Source organism: Sceloporus undulatus, chromosome 6 (genome assembly GCF_019175285.1).
Source record: "Sceloporus undulatus isolate JIND9_A2432 ecotype Alabama chromosome 6, SceUnd_v1.1, whole genome shotgun sequence".
NCBI lineage: Eukaryota > Metazoa > Chordata > Lepidosauria > Squamata > Phrynosomatidae > Sceloporus > Sceloporus undulatus.
This window is the reverse complement of record NC_056527.1, coordinates 162014055-162038924: the sequence shown is the minus strand read 5'-3', so window position 1 is coordinate 162038924 and position 24870 is coordinate 162014055. Positions and strand designations below refer to the sequence as shown.

The following is a 24870-nucleotide window of genomic DNA, read 5'->3' as shown; positions in this document are numbered from 1 at the left end:
CTGCTATGACTGCCTCCTGTGGCATTCTGGGATTTGTAGTTTAATAAGGTTTAAGAGTTCTCTAGCTGAGGATCCTAAATGTCCCTCCCTAAACTGCAAGTCCCAGGATACCACATGAAGCAGGCATAGCAGTTAAAGTGGAATAATAGTTCTGTAACAGCATAGTGTGCTGTTGTCGCACGTATGTGTGTGTAAAACTGAGTGCAGTGTGGTATAGTGGCTTGAATGTTGGAATAGGACGAAGCCTGCTGGGTGATCTTGGGCAAGTCACACGCTCTCAGCCTTGGGGAAAGGCAATGGCAAACCTCCTCTGAACGAATCTTGCCAAGAAAACCCCATGAACGATTTGCCTTAGGTTTTTTAGACACACACACACACAGAGAGATAGGATATTCAAAAGGAAAAGTGGCTGCTCAGTAGACAGATGGCCAAAAGACAAAATGTGCAGCAATTTCATATGCCTTCTTGCTTCCCTGTACAACCATCCCATTCATCTAAGGCTTCTTTACACTGAAAAGAGAGTCAAATCCAAGAGACAGTTACCTGCTTTTAATGGATAACATCTCATTGGTCCCTCTGTAATGTGGTGCACCTTGTTCTTTTTCTTGATAGACTTTTAATTACCCTACTTAGAAGCACCTTTCACCCTAATCTGAATTGCCTTTCAAACCGAAACACCTCCTGACACTCTGAAAAGGCAGAAGATGTCTCCAGAGTTGTTGTTCCCCTGCTTGCTGAATCATCCCCTGAGCCTCCAAGAAATTGAAGGCTGGCTCAACCTGCCCTGGATCCAGTCTTTCCTGTTGTGGCATCTTCACCTCCATAGGGGTTCTTCCTGTTTGTGTGTATATGCTGGTGTTTCCACACACACACACACACACACTTCCTTTACATAGCTGCTGTTTTTAAAAATCACATTTCATTATTCGGTCATCCACTTAGCGCTATAGTTTCCAGACTTTCTACCTTCAGGGAGCAGTTTCTATACAAGCTGATCTTAAATAGCATTCCTGGTGTAGTGCTTTGAGCCTTGGGACGACAATTCTGGAGACCAGGGTTCGATTCCCAGCTCCAGCAGAAAAACCCACTGGGGCACCTTGGGTGAGTTACACTCTCTCAGCCTCAGAGGAGGACAATGGCAAACCCCTTCTAAAGAACCATGCCAAGAAAACCCTATGATAAATTCACTTGATGGTTGCCATAGGTCAAGAATGAGTTGGAGGCACACAACAACAACAACCTTTTGTAGAAGATTCTGTGCTATGTGCCAAGTCAGTGGTTCCCAAACTTGGGTCTTCGGGATAGTTTGGGTTTTAGTGCCCACAATTCCTGATTCTTAGCCAAGATGGGAGTTGAAGTTCAAAACACCCAGAAGATTTAAGTTTGGGAACCCCTGTGCTAGGCATAGGTTCACAGTATCTTCACTTGGCTGCTAGCACTATAGTGTGTCCTGTTGCCTTTGACAAGTCACAGGTACAGTGACCACCAGCTGGCTCCTCATAGTGTCTAGGGATGCATCAGTTCTACACTGTAGATATAATGCAGGTAGACATTATTTTAACTGCCACAGTTTCAGCACTCTTTGGCATAGGAGGCTGAAGACCTTGTAAAACTACAAATTCTATTATTCCATAGTCTGGAGCTACAGCACTTAGAGTGGTGTCTAGCTGCATTATTTCCACAGTGTAGATGCCCCCTGGGAATGACAACTTTGATTTTGCATCACACCCCTGTCGTAGCATTTGTTGTGGGTTATTATGAGAACTATAAATAGTTTGGCGTAGTGGTTTGAGTGTTGAACTAGGACTCTGGAGACCAGTTTCGATTCCCAGCTTGGCCATGAAACCCATTGGGTAACATTGAGCAAGTCACATTCTCTTGGCCTCGGGGGGGAAGGCAATGGCAAGCCTCCTCTGAACCAACTGTGCCAAGAAAACCCCATGATAGGTTTGCCTTAGAGTCACCATAAGTTGGAAATGACTTGAAGGCACACAGCAACAGTGACAAGTAGTTTCTAGTTGCTACCATTTTAATTTCTGACAGCACCTGTGATGTAGCCCTTTCCCAGGGCACTATAGGAAAAAGCAGCACTCACGGATGCTTTGCGCAGGGTCTGTGCACATTTGGAGCTGGCCCTGTTCTAGGGCTGGAAAGTGCCCTCAGATCATAACAGCATGATCGGGTGCCTTAATGTCATTTCTGATCAATGGCAACCCTTTTGCAGGGATTTCTTAGCAAGATTTGTTCAAGGGTTTTCTCATTCCTTTCCTTTGAGGCTGGAGAGTATCACCCAGTCGGCTTCCAATGCAGAACTGGGATTTGAACCCTAATCTCTCAGAGTCCTAATCTTTTAATGTTGTTAATGGTTAATGCTTTAACTTTGTAAATTATTCAATCACTTTTTAATAGGTCTTATATTTATATTTGTATTAGTGGCTTTGCATTGTTTTAAAATATGTTGTTAGCCACATTGAATTCCATTACTGGGAGAAAGGTAAGATATAAATAAATATAGTAAATATACAGTCCAACACTCAAACCATTATGCCATGCTCACTCTCATATAGCAGAATGGCTGTACTTTATTTAACAATAAGGAATGAAAGGCACATCTGGAGCAGTAAGGACCAAGCTCTTTTTCCAGAAAGCTCATCTCCCTTAATACTTTATTCATTTAACAATTCCTGGTTAAGTTTCTGAGGATCCTTAAAAGTTCCCTGTTGACACTCCTGCACTAGTTCGTTCTTGTTTTGTATTGTCCTTGCAACAGCAGGAAGTAATTATTTGCTCCATTTTATATATTACCATCTCTTAAGGCGCACATTCAGCTGGACATCATGTTAATCCCTTCCAGTGGCATGATTCAGTGACTGTGTGGAGGCTAGTTATGTATATTGTTCTTGTTGTTGCTGCTTGCTTTCAAGTCATTTCTGACTTAATGGTGAACCTAAGATGAACTTACCATGGGTTTTTTTTTAGGGCTGAGAAGGCATGACCCTGTTCTCCAGAATCCTAGTCCTACACTCAAACCACTAAGCCATGCTCTTCAAGGTTACACTAGTCTCATAAAGTACCCTGGGTTCAAGCTTGTTGCAGGCTTTATGTGTCAAGGCGATACAAAAATTTAGATTAGTCTGAAGTCACTGAATTACCGATTCCTTGTTTCAGGTCACTAGAAAAGGAATATGGCTCAAGAAACCAACCATAGCCAAGTGCCTATGCTTTGTTCCACTGGATGCGGATTTTATGGAAACCCTCGTACGAACGGCATGTGTTCAGTATGCTATAAAGAACATCTTCAACGGCAGAATGGTAGTAATGGTAGAATTAGCCCATCAGGTAAGTGGAGAGTTGATCTTCCTTTTCTAGATGCAGAAGCCCACAAGGCAGAGTGGCACCAAAGGATCTTGTTGCCCACCTGAGGACCTACCATCCACAATGTGGGAGGCACATTAGCCTACTATTGGGATTTTATTTACATTTCACATTTTAAAAGCAACAAACATATCTCTATTATTAACAGAGAACATAAAACATAACAAATCAATATCAACACACAATAGACTGTATTTGTAACTTGAATATTTTCTAACCATTCATTTTGAGTACATTTTGATTGCTCAGTATCACCGTCTGTATTTCTTCTCTGTTGCATTGTTTTATTAATCTTAATCTCCCTTGTTCTCTTCTTCATTTTACTTCATCATTTTCATTATCATTCTAAAATTACAAAATCTAATACATTCATCAGTTTTCGCTTAAGATAATTATGTGTGTAGTATATATAATTGCTAGGAAAATAATATTTATTGATGAACTATAATAACTTCCTTTACCAGCTGTATATTCCTTTAATCCTATCTTTTTTATTACAGATTTCTTCTTTCCCTAATAATAAACAATCTTCCTATATTTATTCCATTTGTTATTACAGTATTGATAACTTCTTATTGTTGTTAGTATTTATTCCTTGGCTTTTCCTTAAGTGTCTGTATCTTTAAGACCTGGTCATATTTTTTTTTTGATCCAATAATCTTTTATTAACTTCCAATCTTCTTCCATTGTTCTGTTGTCTTTAGCTTATCTGAAATACCGGAGAGCTTCTGCCAGTCAGGAGTTGATAGTACTGGGCTAGACAGAATAAAATTCTGAGTTGTAAGGCAGCCCTCTATGTTCCAATGTACCTATTTTTTAAGGGGTGGGGGAATAACTACAGGTAGCTTTTACTTCCAATTCTGGTCTTTAACACTGGATCCTCTTCTTTCAGCAACATCTGTTAATAGCCTAGCTGAATCTTTACCAGTTCAATGCACTGAAGGCAGCATCCAGGACGCTCCATCAACACTAGACTCTACACCTGTACCACCAGTGCAACCAAGGTAGGAGTATACTGGGGGTGGGAAGTCGATTGTAATTGTCCCTGTAACTTTGCAACAGTAACTTTATGGATCTGAGTAATCTGTCATTCTGTGGATTACAGCTGTTGGGCTACATTTTTTATGTTAGTGTTATTAATGTGACAAAAAAGCCCGAGTGGGAAGAGGGCCCCAACAGTCTGCATCATTTACTCTAAAAGACACACTTCGTCACTCATCATTTTTCTACTAAAATAGTTATTTCAAAACTGTAAAATAAAAAGAATATAATACCTGTGAATCCTGAGACAGTAAAATGTAATTTCTCACCATTTTAGGATGTGGAATGATAGGTGGGAATCACAGGTCTAAAAAATCTCCATATTAAATGGACACATTTTTAAAATCATGCATTATAGTGTTTTTCTTGATAGCTGTCCAGCCAAAGAAATGTATTTTCAGCCCTTGTTCTTAACTGTTTTAATTAATGGGATTGTTATGTGTGTGTATTTTCATGTTTTTATTGATGTGTTGAAATCTAACCGTTGCTTTAGTTTTTGAGTTGTACTTTGTATACTGCTTTCAGGAACCATATTATTTACTGCAAATATTATACAAATTTATTGGTTTAATAAAAGTTAATAACAGTGGGCCCTTGGTATCCGCTGGGGTTTGGTTCCAGGATCCCTATGGGTGCTCAACTCTCATTAAATACAATGGCATAGTAAAATGGTGCCCATTATATAAAATGGCCAAATCAAGGTTTGCTTTTGGGATTTAAAAAAACAACCAAGCCATGGATGCTTGAATCAGTGGATGCCGAATCTGTGGATACAGAGGGCCGACTTTGGTAGCAATTTTGGTAGTGATATCCTGCTTCTTCCATGGAGCTTGGGGTTGTATAGTACACAGTTCTCCTACTCTTTAGTCTCACAACAATCCTGTGAGCAACTAGCCCAGAGTTACCCATGAGATTTCATGGCTGAATGGGAATTTGAATTCAGGCTTTTGTGATCCATTATATTAAACCCTTCTGAGAAGTCTTTAGAACTGTGACCTCAGTTGCTCTGGCATTATTCTATAAAAGTATAAATTAAAACAACAACAACAACATATCCCTCTACACTGGAACTTGGAAACTATTTCTTAACAGTAACAACATTACTTGTTGATTTTTAAACAGAAGTATGCCAGTATCATTATCTTCCAATATTATATTTTGACTAATGAATACCAAGTTTCATTAGAGTAACATGTTAGGATATTTTATGGCATTTTTATTACTTTATTTTTTTTTAAATGCAAAACTAATGTATTAGTAATGCATTAGTAATGTGAAGCAATTAGCTAGTTATCAGAGGCTGGCATCAGTTATAAAGCTAACTGCTAGCATTACATTTTTGTTATTCGTTAGCAATGCCTTACTACCATTGAAGGAAATTTTTCCTCCTTCCAGCCCTGTGTCAAGCCCATCAACGCTCTTAGCAGAATCTGTAGCAACATGTGAAGTGGAAAGTACAGCCATAGTGGATAAAACAGGACCTGAAAGAGAAGATGTGCAAGGTTAGTATATAAGCAAATTAAATGCCTTCACTGTCTTTTTTCTTTTGTTTGTTTGCTTTATGTGTTCCTGCATTGCCTAAGAACAACGTTGTTGTTGTTTTACAAAAGCCATTGTTGTCTTATTTGATTTATTGCTGGCTCACAAAAAGTCTCCAGTGCTGGCTATCACAGAATAAAATAAAATAAGTTGCATCAAGCCAGAGTTAAAATGAACAAGCCTTGCAACACCAACAGGGCCTCCTAAATTGTGGACATGATACAGTTTTGTTCTGTGGAACGTCTGCCTGAACTTTCCAAGAATTACATGTGCTCAGTGGTGACAAGAATCTTAAAACAACAGTGATAATGATCATGCTAAAGGGAAAAGCAGAATTCAGTGTGTTGGAATTTTTCTCCTTTACTAGCACCACGTTGTACATATTTTGAAGAGATATAAATAGATAGGTCTGGGTAGTTCTGTGTTACCAGGAAATAAATCTTAACTTCAGAGTTAAACTAATAAGAAGCAAATCTCATCCTTTGTCTACCTGCACCTTTTGATTCCCAAACTGAGTTTGTGATTTCTTGTTTTAGTCTGACCATACCAGGATTAAGATCATGCACTTCTATGTTTGTAAGACATCCATTTTGTTTAATGATGTGACCGAATGGGTATCCAGGCTGACCCTACAGGTCCCACCCCAGGGATCCTGTCACTTACCTTGACCCTTTGCCCTGAAGATCCCCGCCTGAATCTGGTACTTAGACCTCAAGGTGATGACTGTTTTGGACAAGTGGCTGTGTTGATCAGTGGGTTCAGTGTGATAAAGCGTTACCAGTTCTCCCTTTCACTTCTTACAGGAAAACATAAGGGACAGCTGTAGAAAACAAAACAAAGATTTATTAGTTAAGCATGAACTCCCTGAACTCTTTCCACATTTCCAGCTCCTATTAATATCTTTATCAGTTCCTCTCTTCCTAACTGGTCTTCTCTCTGTCTCTGACTGCCCTAACTAACTCTTCTATGACAAGCCTCCAGGTTATATATATGGTGGATGGGGGGACCCATATGCTTCAAAACATTCTGAAGGCTGTGATTGACTGGCTCTAACCAGGCTTGCCCAGCTTCTCTCTCCACACATGAGAACCCCAGTTTCATTTGCCTTGCTTAACTGGCATTCACTTTCCCCCCTGTTTTAGCTGCACAAGTAAGTAGTCATGCCTTCAGGTTTCATTAGAAGAAAGCTTAGTTTGTCAAGCTGTATTTCTCTGCAGAAGAGTCTCAGGGCATTCTGTCAACTGTGCTGAACATAACATAAATCTCAAGAGGTTGATGTTTTGCCGCAGGGCATCTTAAAGGCTAATAAATTTATGTGATTTTATGCCAGAAGAACATCAACACACTCCTTCTCATTGACACTGGATTTATTAATTTTCTGCTTTTATGTGTGATCATTTTTAAGCTATAAAAATTATTTTTTTAAAAAAAAAACTATATGGAAGTGAGTTGATGTTCTACTGGCAATGTCCTCCAGGAGCATCTCTGTGTGCTTCAGACAAGAAAGATGAAGCGAGACTGGCAGAACTTATTTCAAATGTGATATTAAAAAGGGAATGGGTTCCAAAACTTTACATTGCACTGTACAGTACCTCTAAAACGTGCATTTAATACTCTTACAATGCTATCTTGTATAACTTTACACAGATACATGGTCTGTGCTCAAGAGTCATTTATGCCTGTGTTGAGTGTGTATGGCATTCTTTGAGAAGTTCCATAATTCAAAAGCATGATAGTTATTGTTTTTAAAAGATGCTGTTGGAACTTTAAGTGTGAGCACTTTTGCTTGTTGTCATGATGGATGATCCGCCACAATCTGCTTATTTATGCTGTTGGGGAACCATTGCCGATGGCTTGCAAGTGAAACAAGTTACGGTTTGCACAGTTAAGATCTAGGGCCTTAAGATAACAAAGAGCACTCTTCAAATTGCCATGTGTCCTAGAAATGGCAAACAGTACTCTTCTTTTCTTTCAAGTCACTAGAACCCAGATGGAGAATGTGTAGCCATTCAGGTAGTTGTTGAATTGTAGCTGTCATCAGGTGTAGCTTTAATGTCAGATGATGGGAGTTATAAGGCCAACAGCTTCTAAAAGGGGGGCAACCCATTCCTCATCACCATTCTAGAACATAGCAAGGCATCTTGCCTACAAATCCCTTGTAAGGGAATCTCTCCTCCATTTTACTTGTTCTCTTTATATTGGTGCATTGATTGCTTGTTTCATGCAGCATGTAGTTTAACTTGTGGGACTTACTACCAGAAGAAGATGTGATGGCTTTCTACCTTGAAGCCTTTAAAACTGAATTAGATAAATTCATGGAGGTTAGATGAGCAGTGACAATTAATTAGGATGGCTATATATCACTGCTGATAGTAGGCCTCTGTATGTCAGTTGCTGTGTAACATGGCATGGAGGATGCATTTATGCCCTTTGGAGGTCTATAATATGCTACACATTTTGATCCCACTTTAACTGCCATGGTTGCATCCTACAGAATCCTGAGATTATAATTTCAGAATTATCTGGCAGAGGGTTTTGGTGCTTCATTGAAACTATATATCCCAGGATTCCATAGGATGGAATTGTGGCAGTTGAACTGGAATCTGTAGTTGTGAAAAAGCAATGTTTATGGCCCTTGTATGAACAAAATGCTGGAACAGATAGACCTTTGCTCTGATCCAGTATGGCAGCTCTTGTTCTTATACTTTGCAGTGAAGTGGCTACATAGTACAAGCTTTTACTTGATTACCATCTCGACTTTTACTTTCCTGCATATTAAAACACAGATTTGAGAGTACATTTATTGAAGTGAAATGAAAGAAAGGTGCCTTATACCGGGTTAGATTCTTTTGTCCATCTAGAGTACTCTGAGAGGCAGTGGTTTTCCAGGGTCTCCAGCAGAATCTTTCTCATCCCCTACTACCTGATTCCTTTTAAATTGTAGTTGGTCTTCATCAAGACAGAACACTTACAGCAGACTGGACATGCCATCTATAAATATGCAACAAACAAAGTGCCAATGTGACAAATCACCTGAAGAATGTAGGCAAATTTAATTTATACCCCACTTTTCTTTGCTGAAGCTGTTTCAATAGAGGAGTTACACAGCCCATGTAACCAGCCCTGGTCAACAGCCTGGCCATAGCATTTTAGACCCATTGGAGTTTGCAAACAGTTTCCAAAGGCATCCCCATATAGAACCCATTACAGTAGTTCAAATGGGTTGTAATCAAGGCATGTGTCACCATAACCAGATATGACTTCTCAAGTTACAAGGGCCTATTTGGTTTTAGTGTATTAGATACAGCATGTAGTATAGAGAATGCCCAAGGGGGCCCCACTTTACTCCTCAAATACACAAAGACAAGCAGATGAACATACAAAACACACACAGAAAAATGGAAGACGCTCTTGATGTACAAGGGGCACGTTGTAGATTGGGAGGCATGCTTGCATTAAGCAACCTTTCTCACAATACTGCTCAGCTTTTTGTTGAGGAAAGCTAGGTTATAAACCCAAGATAAGAAAAAAATAAAGGGAGCAGAAAGACTAAGCAAACTGAAACAAGCTTGGCCAAAAGGAATGCCATACCTTTATCTTCAGAGTTCATTGGTCATTTCACCCAATTACTTATTCATTCAGGTCTTGACTACAGCCAAACATTGTCCACATTTTAAGATAAAATTTATGAACTGATGATCCAGTTCTTTCATTATGTCTATCTGGTCCACATATCTTTTTCATCATTTAATGTGCCCCCCACCACCACTATACACACACGTCTGCTGAAGAAGCCTCCAGACTGACTTACAAAGATGAGTAACTAGAGAGTCTAGGCCCTCCAGCTTCCTATCTCAAAAATATGACACAGAAAGAGAAGAGACCGGGAGGCAGATGAAAGGAGAAATGCTTAGTTGGAATGGAAAGAGTTCAGTGACACAAGGATCTCAATGTTTTTTGCTTTCCAACAGAACCATTCAGTGGTCCAGGTGTTCTTCCATTCCTCTTTCTTTTGCAACCTGATGAATGGCTGCTGTTTGGCAACAGATGATGGAAGGGAGCATCTCATGAAGCATGTTTCCCTTCTCTCCTCCATTACAGCCTAACATATTCTCATATTTTAAAGGTGTACACCAATGTTCTAATCTACACTGAGTACGTTTGCATAATTACAGTGGGACCTCAGTGTCCACGGTCTTGTTATCCAGGGATTTGTGCATCAGCGGGCAGCAAGCTGTGTTGTCCCCAATGGCAGCATATGCCTGTGGCTGTGCTGCAATTAGGGACATCCTCCATTGTTTCCAGTGGTGACAATGGGGCTTCACCTGGCGTGGCGGCATGGCCGCATGCACATGCCGCCATTGAGGACAATGAGACTTGAGCATCCATGGATTTTGGTATCCGCAGAGGGGTCTAGAACTGATCCCCTGCAGATACCAAGGTCCCATTGTAATGTCTTCTGGCCTGCCCTTCCCCCACTATAAGAGCCAGCAGTCAGATTGAGCAAAGCTTCTGCTTCTGATTAGAGCACAAGGAGGAGGACATTTCCTTTCTCCTTCAACTATTAGCAAGACTACAACAAGGGGTTACAACAGGGATCCTGATTCTGATTGTTGCAGCTCTGCTCACTAATAGGAGGAAGTGGAAACATCCTTCTCCTTGTGCCCTGATCAGAGGCTGAATGAACTTCCTTTGCCCAGTCTGGCTCTTCAGGTGAGCCTTTACTTATAGTAAGTAAAGAGTACATAGTAAGAATACTATAATAAGAATATAGTAAGAGAACATAGACGTACAGAATACAGAATCCATAACTCTAGGTTACAAATCTGAAAATGCGAGATTGAATGCCAGCCATGAATTTTGTGTAGCAGCAATATCTGAAGATACATGAAACGTTTGATGTACATTTTACCTGGGACAATATGATTACATGGATTAGAGCCATAAATATTCACTGTTCACCTAGACAATATACTGTTGTGTCCTGCATGAGTTCTAAAGCTGTGTAGTTGGATATGTTGAAATGTTGATTCATGTGACATTACGTATGTGGAAAATGCTTTAGCTTGCAATTCCACCTATACGTTTGCATTCTTGTGAACCTTGTGGCAGTATATCAAGTGTGGCTTTGGGTCGAAGATAACTGATGCCTGCTTGTTCCAACCATAGTTCAATGGCAGAGCATATGCTTTGTATGAAAAAGGTCCAAGGCTCTGTCCCTGGCATTTTCATTTAAAACAGGATGAAGTAACAGGTGATGGGAAAGATCTGCCCAAGATCCTGCAAGTAAGAAAACATAGTACTGAACTAGATTAACCCATGGTCCATGTTGCCCACAAGTAAGCAATGTGTGATTCTCCAGATGTTCTTGAACCGCAGCTCGAATAATCTTTCCTTGTTAGCTGGTAGGATTTGCAGCCCTAAGGAGCACATGTTTGCAATCCTTTATTTAGTGTAATAGTATCTAATCTAACTGATTAGAAGTCACTCTGCATGATCTTTCTCCAGATAGCTTAAATTTGTGCATTTAAACTGGAGGTAACAAGGGCTAAAGTTGAGTCTTATACATTCACTACCAATTGAATTAACCACCAGTACCCCAAATCCCTGGAGGTGGGATTTTGGACAATTCATTCTTAGCATTCCATTTGGTTTGTGTGAACAGATCCTTCAATGTGGCCTAAGAATAAGTCTTCTGGAAAGGCAACTTTTGTCTCCTTAATAGGAAGCAGTTCCACCTATGTGGCTCACCTGCCAGCATTACTGATGTACACTTTGCTGTGTGTATGTACATAGGGAGACCATGACCGACAACAGCTTTCCAGTCTGTCCACCACATGTGCATTCATTCAGCAAAGGAATATGTGGGCTTTCATATATCATAAGCTACTTGTGGACATCTTACTTTTAGTATTGTGGGGCGGTGGGGCAGTTTTATTTGACACATTTATGTGTTACCTTTAACAAAGTTTTCAAAGTGTTTAATGCATGAAGTAGAATGCATAGATTTTTTTACATACTTTCAGATATCACAGCAGTTTGCCAGTGTGCTCCCTTGTTTTAGAAACAGTGCTAGAAAAGTAATCCTTATTTGAACTACAGTTTCCAGCAGCCATGCAGGCTAGGAGATACTGTAGTGGGAACTATAATCTAGAAAAGAAACTTTTCCCAGCTCTGCTTAAAGGCAATATATATATTTTAAAATGCTCTCCATTGTGCCTTTCTTGTATATTAAATTGTGTTTCTGATATTCTCCCCTTTTCAGTGTTCATTCAGTTGCAATTTCCTCTGTGCTAGAAGGATCTTCATTTTAATTCCCCATACACTTTGGCAACACAATGGTAGAGCTAAAAATGGGGGAGGGCCAGGATAGAGATAGAAGACCTTTTCCCCAAGCTACTTTGAAGTAACAAAAACAACATTCATATCTTTATACCGGCCCTTCTTTCTTCTCTATTCCTAATACCTTTCCTGTTCTCTGTTTCTAATTATAACAGAGCAGGTCAAAATCTCATCCCTTGCTAAACAATCCTTCTTCACTTAGTAATACAGCCATATTCTTGATGTGTTTGCAGAGTTGATAAGCTCTGCATTGTTGTAGCTGTACAATGAAAGCGGTTGAAAAAACACAGACACACCTGTTTAACAGTAAAGAAATGCAAATAATTTTAAAACTGTGTACACAACATATTTGCTTTTTAAAAAAACAAAACAAAAAAAAACCCAAAATAATACATCCCTAAAATACATATCCCATTGAACAAATAGAATCAACATCAGTGGACCTTGCCGAGACAATTTCAATAGACAGTACCGGAGAGGAATTGTCGATGGATAACTCAGATTTACCTGACACTACCAGGGGCTCAGAAACAGAGTGCGATTATGACGCAAGCGTAGAAAATAATATAGATGATCCCGATTTCCCGGATGAGAGCTCAAGAGTGAAAACGAAGAGTGATACAGATGTAACGCTAAACACAGTAGGTAAGTGTGTTTCATTGTTAATGGTAGCTATAACAGTGATTCCCAGCTCATAAATGTGCCACGAGAAGGGCTGGAGCATGCCTTGAGGGGGGGAAAGAGACATTATATTGGATGAGGCAGGGATGTCCACATTAACACTGATCTCTCCATCACATGTTTCATTTCCTTCCTTCCTTCCTTCCTTCCTTCTCACCTGCCCATCTCCCTACCACTGTCAATAGCCATATATTTCAAAAGAAGGTGGTTAAAACACTCCACATCTCCTTGATTTCCAGGGGAGCAGGAATGGGCCCTTCACATATTGTTGAATTGCAACTCCTAGCCCACTCAGCCAATATTATGAATGTCAGGCATTTGCAGTCTAGCGGGAGGCGGGGGATATGCACACGTTTCCCATCCCTGCATATGCCTAGGATACAACAGACAAATCCCAGGAGCATCAGAGATATCAAGAAAGTTCAGTCCCATCCCACAACTTTGCCTGAGTGGGCAAAAAGGGATCTATGTCTTCCTGAATTCATAGGGAGGATGTCTGCCCCATTGTTCTGTAAGTTCACTGCGCACTCATAAATGTGTGTTTCTAAACAAACATGAAGGCTTAATAGTGGGGCAGGGTGAACTGGGGAGGTCCCATGCCAGAGGTACCAAATGTTTGGGAAACACTGGCTTATAAATCAGGTAAAATAGAGACTAGAAGCATCTAGTTCTCAGAAGGTACAGATGGGACAAATATAGGTCTGTAAACCAATGGTTTCACAGGCAGAGATCTAGCTACCTGTGTTTTAATTTTTACACTTGAATGAATAGAAATTCAAAAGTGTTAAATAGTATGGATCATAAATAGAGCTTGACCTCAAACACTTTTTAATCATACACTCATTTCCTTCTGCATTCCTCCACCCCTCTACTTTTGGTCTGGATGTTGTTCTCTTTATTTGCAAATGTCTTTTTCTTTGTTTCTGATAATTTTTTTACATGTGCCCACAGGGTTTTAAGCGGTTCTCATCGAATTACCATCTAAAAGAGTATACCCAATCTTCTTACCACTTTACAATCTTTTCTACATGTTTTTGTATTCAACTGTTTCTGTCTCTCTCTCTCCTATGTCGTCATTCTGTTCAAATAATTTCTTAATATTTTTGTATTCATGCCTTTCTTTTGCAGCCTCAAATCTTTCAACTTCTTGCTGTTCCAAAAAGAACATGACTGTTGCAGACAAAATAGCAAATGCCTTGACCACTAAATTGCACCCTTCTTGCTTTCCAAGCATTCATTTTTTTTCCAAATGTGCTTGCTGTTGGTTGTGGGATTTTGTGATGTAGTGTGTTTCTCTCTCTCTCTCTCTCTCTCTCTCTCTCTCTCTTTCTCTTTCTCTTTCTCTTTCTCTCTCTCTCTCTCTTTCTTTCTCTCTCTTTTCTTGTCATCAACACATGCCAGCATGAATCTTACTGTATTATTGAATAAAAGGAAAGATGCATTTCTGAACACAGAAAAACAAATAGGATCAATAGCCAGAATTAAAAGAGCTACTTTAGATGCCTTACCTCATGTGAGATGCTTTCTCACAGAACCATAGCATTTTCGAGTTAGAAGGGTACAAGGAAGTCTTCTAATTCAGTGCCCAGCTACATGTAGGAATCATGCAACTACAGCTTTCCTGGCAGATGGTCATCCAGCCTCAGCACTTTTAAGAGTGCCTATGCTTTACTGTACAGACTACTGTATATTTTTACAGTACACATCAATACAGTATACCTTTTGTCTATCTAACTTAGCACTGACCAGTGACTTCAGAGTCTGAATTCTTATCACATTCCTCAGTACTTAATCCTATTGAAAATGGAGATGCTAGGGATCAAAACTGGTTCCTTCAGCATGGTAAGCTTGCAGTTTAACACTGAGCTGTGGTCTTTCTACAGCTGTTAAGGAGAGGAGGTTGTTTTGTTATTTTACAAAGAAATGAACATCCCAAAACACTTTTGGCTGCAGAGAACACATTGTACAGTTCTTCCCTTTGAGTCTTGGTCAAGGTGTCTTCTACTTTTCTTCAGGATTTTCTTGATTTAACTATCCATCCAGTTCATTCGGTTGATGGGACATTGATGGCATGGTTGGTGGGAAGCAAATGGCCTCTGCACCATGCGGGATGTATCTGGGTCAGTTCAACCTGCACAGGTAGCTTCCAAGGGTTACATGCAGGTTGCTCATCCTGATGCATTAACAGAAGAGGTAGATCCGTGCTCCGCAGAGATCACCCCACTTATAGCAGGACATAGTGTAGACGTACATAATGTCTTAAGCTTATTATTCAAGTCATGTCTTATCCCAAGCATGGGGAGACTTCCTTCAGACCGAGGACCAAATGCAGTTTCAGTCCTGTGTAGGACTGAAGTAAAAAATGATTTTAGTGTAAAGCTTTTACTGCCAAGAACTGAGCCTTAGGAAAGGTATACCGGCTTTTTAGAATGGCAGAAAGTCTGTACCAACGCTGGGCAAACATCAGTGATGGTGCCATGCAGAGGATATTGTGGCCCTCTTTGGAAACCCATGAGACTAGATTTAAAACCAGTGGCTGAGGTCCCCCAGCCCTGCTTCAGGCACTTTAGACAGTGTTCCCCAGGCTAGTGCTCTCCAGTGGTGCTGCACTGCAGTTCCTCTCATTTCCGTGTCAGCAGAGCAAAAGGGCACCATGTTGGAGATGGTTATTCTGTCTAAGAGTATATTAGTACAGAGTACAACAGTTGACTCTGCTAGCAGCTGAATTTAAACCTGTTAGATTATTTCTTTCTCTCTTTATACACCTTGATATATCCCTCTTATTGATAAAGCCTTCTTGTCCATATGGGCTTAATTCTCATGAAGGTGCTAAATCAACGTTCGGGCAAAAATGCCAGTTCACATGATTGTACATGTTTCTATGCAAAGTCCTATCTCCTCTCTCCCAAGAAACTTAAATGTCAGGAGGAATGGTCACGGGCGCACTTGTGGTTTCCAATTTCCAATGTTATTATTATGATGCAAATTGTAATGTTACCATTATTAGGCATAATTAAAGTTTGGTTATAGCTAAAAAATCAATAGTAATAAAACAATACAATAAAACATAAAAAGAGAAGGTTTAAACAAAAGTATTGAATAATGTATCAAAATATCAAGAATACAATATACAAATACAAAACATTACGAATACATTGATTGCATCCACATTTTTTATGAGAAACAATCTCAATTATTCCCATGGGCAATTCTGAGATGGGCTGCTTTCACTGCACATCAAGTCCAATTTAATTTGACTAGGCAATAAATATATAATTTTATCCCTGTCATTCATGTCAGCTATAGAAAAACAAGTATTTATCTCTCTGGATCTCATATAGCTTATGATGTAACCTATAATGCATGATGTTCTCAACTGGTTTCCAAAACTCATTCTTCTTTAGGAATATTCTTATATCTACTTTCCATAAAATTAGTCTTCAAAGTCTGAAGACACAAGATTTGAGGTCTCACAAATGATATTAGTTTAGCTCAGAATTGCTGTACCTGAACTAGGCCAGTGTTTTGAATAGAACTCATATGCCATTCATAAAGAAATACTGGTGTAGTTAAAGTGCAGTAATTGTTAAAGGTTGACCTGCTGTTGGTTTAACATAGGAGCAGGCAACTTGTGGCCCTCCAAATGTTGTTGGACTGCAACTCCTGCCAGTCCTAGTCATCCTATCCAGTGGTGAGAGATGAAGAAAGATCCAGTAACTTCAGGGAAGCCTTGGTTTTCAGTGATCACTGGGGCTAAACAAGTAAGGAAGACAAGAAATAAGATATTTAAGTCCATTGTTTGGACAGATACACCTTTTTTCCCCCTAAATTTTTAAAAAGCCTGCATCTAGGTGTGCCAAACATAGGAAAATTCATGCATACTCATACATTTCTTAGATAGGTGATTAGTTTAATATATGTGCTTTATTGCCACCATAATTTGTCTACTGGTCAGCTGTGTGTCTTATTTTTGCACTCAATAACAAATGATAGCAGTAACACATTTACTGTATATGGTTCTTTTCTAAGTGTTCAGAATGATTCACATACATTGTCTTGTAATCCTGAAGCAATGCTGTAGATATGTTGGTATTATTGTTCCCCCGTATTGCAGATGTGGGGCACTGAGGCTCAGAGAAAGCGGATTGTCAAGATTTGAATCAGGGACTGCCTGCATTGTATATTAACAAAGGCAAGCCTTATTCTTTCTCCTGAAACATGTTGGTCATTAACTGTCCTGCTGACATTTGGCTCTTTTCTCCCACCGCCAATATAGGACTACATAGAACAGGTTTGGGATGGTTGTGGCCTCCCAGGTATTGGACTATAACTCCCATTACCCCTAAGCCCTGGCCATGCTGGCTGAAGCTGATCAAATCCCACAGTATCTGTGGAGCCATAGGTTCTTCACCTCTGATATACAGGCTCTGTGTTTTCTGTTCTACAGGAAAGTTGCAGAATGTAGGATGGGTCCAGAATTATTGGTATTCTTTTTTGGCTTTGACTCCAGTGCATTGAATATCTTTAGCAAAGAAAACAGCATTCTAGTAGAAGAAAAGTTCAGCCTTGCTAAATCAAAATTGGAAAACGTGTTAAAATTGCACTGCTTCGCCGTTGCTGGGCCCAGTTCACACAGTATGGAGAGAAATGAGAGAAGAAAGTCTTGTGGCACCTAGTAAACTTGCTTCTTCTCTACTTTTACTGTGTGACATTTGAGCATGGCTCTGGGGCTGTTTGAGAAACACAAATGTGATTCTTTTGATCTCTGCTGTATGTGCAAGAAAACTGTCCAGAACTCAGTGAGCAGCCTCCTACTTTGCCTGCAAATGGTCCCAGTTTTAATAGCAGCATTTTCCTGGTGTTAACAAGGACTTATAGAGATCAATAAATTTGTCAGGTTTTTCTTTGGCAAGAAATACTCAGAGGTGGTTTGCCATTGCCTTTCTCTGAAATATAGCCTGCAGCACCCGGTGTGCTTTCATGGTCCCCTTCCAACTACTAACCAGATTTGATTCTGCTTAGCTTCTAAGGTGTGGTGGGATCTTGTACTTGCAGAATAGTTAGACTATGAGAAAAGAAAATGGGGCTTAGATGGCCTGTGAGTGGATAGTTTAAAGAGAAGTAAAATGGAGGTCAGCAACTTTTCATCTCTCTGTTACTGTTGGTTCTCAATGTTAGTACTGAGCAGGCCTCATAACCCGTCTCCAAGGCAAGCACAGCCAAACAATCATAGAGGAATGACCAAGGAACCTGTAACTTTGAAGCCACAGTGTTTGCTGCCATTTGAAGATACACAGTGATGTCATTCAAAATAAGAAGCAATAGTTTCTGTCTCCTCCACAACCACCACCACTAATGTGTACATATGTGAATGTGTTCCACCAGTTTCCCTTCACCTGGGGGCATTTGCTGGCTTCCTGGTGGGATCCCAGGATCTGGCAGTGTTGCTCTTCCAAAATTGGCTGGGGTTTCTTCCAGCCCCTCAGCAATAGCCACTTGGCACATCCCCATCCCCAGTTCCCCGCCATGGCTCTGGGGGTTCCAGTCCTTCCTCTCTGATCCTTTCACCCCTCCTTGCCCTCTCTGGCCTTTTCCTCATTTTCTCCTTTGCTGCCCCGACTCCCCTTTTAAACTCCAGTGATTCCAGATGATATAGGACTAAAATTCCCTGACCATTGTTCATGCTGGCTGGATTTCTGGAATTGGAGATCCACTGCACTAGGACACCAGATATGAATAGATATTTGAATACATTTTCAATGAGTGGGACTGAACATCATAATTTTTGAGGTTCTAATTGTTTTGTGTAAATGGCTTTCTTCTTTGTGGTCTCTGTGACTTACACACATGTATTTGCGCAGTGCATCATTTGGAATGTTAGAGCATTACATAAACTTCTGGGTGGCAGCGCCAACCACCTCCAGTGCACCTATATAAGGAACTTCCTGTCAAAACTGCAAATTCCTTTTTGTCTGCTCCTGTAGCAGCATCTTTAAGAACTGCGTTCCTCATATTCTTCATTGGCTGATTCAGAAGTGTCAGAGCAGTTCCAGGACGACGGCCTTGTCACCACTTACCATCAATGTCTGATACCTCACTACTGTTCTTTCACAATGGACTTAATAAATTCCACCTTGCTTGGACCTCCATCGTCTCGGATTTATGGGTCATTGATATCATCACCAGACATTATGCCATCAGATTCCAGAATATCTGCCCTCCAGCATCTTTCATATCACCTTGTCCACACTACTCCAGGAGCTGGACACTGTCTTGCAAAAAGGGGGCATCAAACCCATTCATCCTTCACAGTGTCATTGCAGTTTCTTCTCCCATTATTTTATTGTAACCAAGAAGGGTGGGTTTGCATCCTATCCTAGACCTGCAAGTAATCAGTTACTACATTTGTCTGCAACACTTTAGGATAGTGATCCCCAACTCTATCCTCCCTTTGATGAAAGAGAGCATTTGGCATGCTACTCTGGACATGAAGAATGCCTACTTACATTTGCAGGGCAGCTGCCTGGTCAGAGCCAATAACATTTATCTCTCTTTACAGAGTGGACTCGAGGTCTTGAGCTAGCACTGTATTGGGTAGATCTGAATTGTTTTCTTCCATTACTTAATTGTATTATTACGGTTTCAGGGTGATTCTGATTTCTACACTTAGATTCCTTCTGTTTCTGAAACTTACTATATACTGACATTGCCTTGCATTGATATGTAGGTGTTATGCTCATGTTTAATGTGTGTTCATTGGTTTCATATTCAGTGAACTTATGTTTTGTTTGCAATGAAACTCCCACTTCCTTGTGTAGCTTGCTAGTCTCCCATTCATGTGAATCTCAGAGATCACGAAGAAGAAGGACAGGTTGCGTACCTGTAACTGTAGTTCTTTGTGTGGCCACATGTGAAATCACACAACTTTGCCCATCCTCCCCTTGTGATGTCCTGCCAGTCCAATGGATCGTTCCATTGGCATCCATGGAACTGGCAGTTTTGGCAGGAAGACCCTTTTATAGAGGCTACCACCAAAAAGCTTATGTAACACTTTAGCAAGTTCCTTATGATGCACTCTGGATGCGTAGGATAACCCATTGGTGTGAATTCACAGATGACCACTCACTGTAGTTACAGGTATGGAACCTGACCTTTTTTGAACACCGACATATGAAAATAGGGCATTAGAATGTCAGAATATACAGAATTTTCCCTGGGGTATGCACTCTGTTGATTTTGTAAACTCGGATAGGAAAAATGGGATTAGTGTTAGCAAGTATGTCAAACCACTTACATGACTAGTCTGTTTCTTGTGGTCCGGGATGGGAGCAGATATAAGCCTATTTTAGCACCATTGTTTTGTTATAGTATTTTTTTCACAGATGAAACAAAGTGTCACCATTTTACTTTCTAAGAAAATTCTAACTGCCTTTAGTATGAGTCCTGTCTCTTTCAGTTTTGTTTAATGCAGCCCTTGATCAGCAGGAAGAATCAGCACTGTTGGTGTATACTAGATGTTATGGTTGGACACTGTTCTAGATGTTGTTGGAATCCACCACTGGCTGTGGTGGCTAACACTAATATGTGTTGCAGGCTAGCAAACCCTGGAACAAAGAAAAACAAGAAGAAAGAGATAATGGGATCCTTCTCTGTGGCTTATTGGTGGAAAAATCTTGATTAAAGTTCTGTCACGTTTAAGGTTTGAGGACAAAAGTTAACCCCAAATGTAAAGGTTCTTAAACGTGTAAAACAACTTTGTATTTATCACATCTCCTGTCTTGTCTCTTTATCTTTTCCCCACTCCATTCTTTCCTCCTAGCTTCAGCATCAGATAATGCAGAACCTTCCTCTGAAGAACAGGACAAGTCGCTTGACAAACCAAAACAGAAAAAATCTCGCTGCTTCATGTGCCGGAAGAAAGTTGGTCTTACTGGTAAGTTTCCATTGCAGTCACTGGAAGGCTGAGTTGTGCAGTGAGTATGAGAGCTTCTTCCGTTTGCACTAAAACGTTTTGAGCCAGTAGTATTGAGTGCAATCTGGCAAGATGAAAATTTTGAAATGTCAAGATGTTCACAAGGAAGTGGGGGAATAATAGCCCTTGGTAAGGATGCTGCCTCAGTTTCTACCTGTTTGTTTGAATTCCTAGTTGGAAAAGCAGGATAAAAAAAATTATTATTATTATTATTATTATTATTATTATTATTATTATTATTATTATTATTGCCATTTTACCTCCTGCAGCCATACCTGCCTCAACAGGGTGTTAGATTAAAGTCATCTCCTTCATGATAAACCTTTGCATGGGTAATGGTTTTAGAACATAGGAAGCTTCTTTCTATTGAATCAAACTATTTCTTCATCTGGTTCATGACTGATTGTTTTGTCTGGCAGTAGACCACTGAGTTTCAAATGGATCTTTCCCAGTCCTTATTTTATTTATTCAGCCTTTCCTGAAGATACTGGGATTGACCTTTCCTGGCTTACTGAATATGTTTCTTCATTTATTTATTAAATCCTACATTCATCCATTAGAAAGGACCACTCAAGCAATTCCTGTTATCCAGGAAGAAAATCATGGCAAGGGAAAAGAAAACCAGTCCCCATCCATTGGCCACAGAAGGAGATGTTTTCCTCTTCCTTCCAATGTCCTTTGTCCTTGTGCATTGTCTATAACATTGTGGGCCAGCAGCAAAGGATATCTTTTAGTAGGCCCACCATGAAATCCCAATTTTTTGAAAAAGGATCAAGTGTGATATAGGAAATAGCATTAGTTTAATATCTCTACTGGCTAAGTTGCGGGAAGGCAATATAGAAAGGAAAGCTGTGCTGAAAAAGAATCAGCATGGCTTTGCCAAAGATAAATCTAGTTTCACTGACTTTTCAAAGTTGTTTAGAAGACTCAGTAAACATGGATGTGTTGACTGGGTGATGCTCAGTGTGTCTTCCAGCTTGATTTTTCATGTTGTTTACTTGGGATTCCAGAAGGCTAACTTTGCAGATTAATGTAAGTAATCGTTGTAAAGACTGAAAACTGGTTAAAGAACAGAGAGTAAGAATCAATGGCAAGTTCACACAATGGAATGAGGTCTCTTCAGAGGGTACAGCGCTTTTTGAGTTGTTCATAAATAACCTGGATTTAGGACTTAGAAACAAATTGGCCAAGTTTGTTGGTAACACCAAATTATTTAGAGCAGAAGGGGGAAAATGAGATTGTGATTGTACCAAAAGGATCTCTCTAAGCTGGGGGAATGAGTTATACAATGACAAATTGGATTCAGTGTGAATGAGTGTAAAGTGATGCATGTTGGAGCAAAAAACAGCCCCAATTTCACATATATACTGATGGGATTTGAGTTGAGAGCTGCTGACTGAGGAAGGAAACTTGGGATTGTGGAGGATACCTCAATGAAAATGTCAGTTCTGTGTGCAAAACTCTTAAAAAGTGGACAGGAGGAGAATCCAGACTGGGCAGAATTAGAAAAGAAAAAGTAAAGTCCCCAATATCATACCACCCTTATACATATTCATGGTACAACCACACCTGGGCTATTGTATACAGTTTTGGTCACCACATCTGAGAAAGAATATTGTAAAACCCAAAAGATACAGGAAAAAGGCAACCAAAGTTATCAAGAGACTGGAGCATCTCTCCTATGAGAAAAGTTTACAAGTGGGCAGGACTGTTTAAAGCTAGGGGAAAAGACAGATAAGGCAGGACATGATAGAGATGTTGTCCATGTGGGAAAAGTAACCATCTGCTGAAATGGAATAGTGTGAGAGCCAAGAAAGAAAAGGGAGTAGTTAAACTGTAGAATTCACTGTCACAAAATTTAGTCATGGCTGCCAACTTGGACAGCTTTAAAAATGAAATGGAGCTTAGGGCCATAGCAGGTACTAGTCAGGATGGCTAATATATCAATTGCTTAGGGGAATGCAAGGTGGAGGGTATGGTGGTATTCTTGTCTTGTCTCATGGGTAACTAGCTGACTGCTTTATGAATGGATATTGGATTAAATAGGTCATTGATCTGATCCAACAGGAGGTTTTACGTTTTTACATTCTCTCCACAGGGTTTGAATGCAGGTGCGGAAATGTTTACTGCGGCGTACACCGTTACTCAGACGTCCACAGTTGCTCTTACAATTACAAAGCTGACGCTGCTGAGAAAATCAGAAAAGAGAATCCTGTAGTTGTTGGTGAAAAGATCCAGAAGATTTGAACTGCTACTCTTGCTGGAATATTAAAAAAAAATGACCATCTGCAGATGAAATTGACTTGAGCTTCTTCCCACCGCCCCCCCTTCACAAACTTTCCATTCTTCTCCATCCTTCCCTTTTAGTCATCAGGAACACCAGGACCTGTGTCTCGAATCATGCATGTCATCCGAAAACATAGATTCCCCGCCCCCTTATTTAGAACATGTCTGAACACATACGTTAAAGCAGTACCGTTCCCCACCGCCACCATCCACCCCGACCACCAACAGCTAAAGACTTCAAAAAGTAAACGTTACACTTCAGAGATTCTACACTTCTGTGAAGCCCTGTGGGGCTGCTGAATGAAATACCATGGCTATATAAGTATTACCCTTTTGAAAATGATTTTTTCTTTTAGTTGAATGCAGAGGGCTTTTTATAATACAAACAGAGATATACTCGGAGGGCATCAGTGCTTTTGGTTTTTCCCCCTCTAGTACTAAACATGCATGCATTAACCTGGCCGTTTTCCTTTCTTCTTTGTATATAGCTTTTCTTTTCTTTCCTTTTCCTTCTCTGCAGCACGATTTCCTTTTTTTGTTTTTAAATAACACCTCATATGGCACAACTAGCAATCAGTAACTGAATGTATTTTAATCATTATGGCTGCTTGGGGTTTTGTTTTTGTTTTTCCCATTAACAAAGTTTATACATACCTTAGCATAATAGCTTGTTTGCACCCACTACCTATTTATGTATGAATCATTGGTAATGAGTTCCAGAGAGAGAGAGAACATGCGTGCGTATGTGTGTGACAGAGAGAGTGTGTGTGTGTGTATGAGGGAGCGAAAGAGAGAAAATGCTGAAATTCAAAAGTCTGTGTGGTGTTTTTCTTTCTTTTCAAAACACAACTTTGAGAGGGGATTTCTCTCTCTGCGTTTGTGTGTGTGTGAGTTGCAGAGTTGTCTGCACTTTGTGGCTGACTGCAGGTTTTCTTGGGGTTTATGTTATTGGGTTCTTTATGTACACCAATATGAAGAATGATGAAGTTTTAACTGTATTGTATTTATGTTCATCAGCGTCTTTAACTTTGATTAAAATAAAATTTTTAAAAATTGGGATTCCAAGACCGCTGTGCCATTTCCTTTGTGCCTTGTCTGTGGGCCGGAGGGAAGGACGGGGATACAAGGAACGGTGAGGGTTATTTGATCTTGCTGGCTAATGCTTTGGGGTATTGTTATCCAAAGTCAAACTGCATTAATCCTGCATTGCAGATTAGATTTAAAGTGTTTCCATAGATAATTTTGCATATCTTTAAACTGGATAATGAAGATGTCCAAACAAAGGTTTTCCATAGCTTTGGCTTAGCCATAAAATGGAGACTATAGGGCTTGTACAGACAGGCCAAAATAAAGCTGCTTTGGGTCACTTTGGAGGTATGCTGTTCAAATGAGACACATACATTTTAAGAGGCCAGAAGCTGTGCCAAAGCTGCACTCCAGTCCTTAGGACCAGAGTATGGCTTTGGCATGGCTTCTGGCCTCTTAGGACGCATGCATCATTTAAACAGCATACCTCCAAAGTGACCCGAAGCAGATTTATACCTTCATACCTGTTCACTTTTTAAAATACTGTGGGTGTGCCTATACATGCCCTTGGGTCCTATAAGTTTTTGAATTGCCTCACCCACCTTTGT

At 40.1% G+C, this 24870-nt stretch overlaps 1 protein-coding gene across 7 annotated transcripts in view; it reads left to right on the top strand.

Annotated features, from left to right (window-relative positions):
• Positions 1-24301, top strand: part of ZFAND6 (zinc finger AN1-type containing 6) — a 66546-nt gene extending 42245 nt beyond the window's left edge. For 5 of the 7 annotated variants that reach the window (XM_042472211.1, XM_042472207.1, XM_042472210.1 and 2 more), the window contains exons 2-7: positions 3169-3339; positions 4268-4379; positions 5812-5918; positions 12724-12942; positions 20798-20911; positions 23049-24301. In XM_042472211.1, coding sequence (XP_042328145.1) covers positions 3186-3339; positions 4268-4379; positions 5812-5918; positions 12724-12942; positions 20798-20911; positions 23049-23197 — 855 coding nt within the window. In that variant the 5' untranslated portion in view covers positions 3169-3185 and the 3' untranslated portion in view covers positions 23198-24301. The remainder of the gene's footprint in view (positions 1-3168; positions 3340-4267; positions 4380-5811; positions 5919-12723; positions 12943-20797; positions 20912-23048) is intronic. The other 2 variants (XM_042472212.1, XM_042472213.1) reach the window with 2 other exon arrangements.
• Positions 24302-24870: the final 569 nt, after the last annotated feature.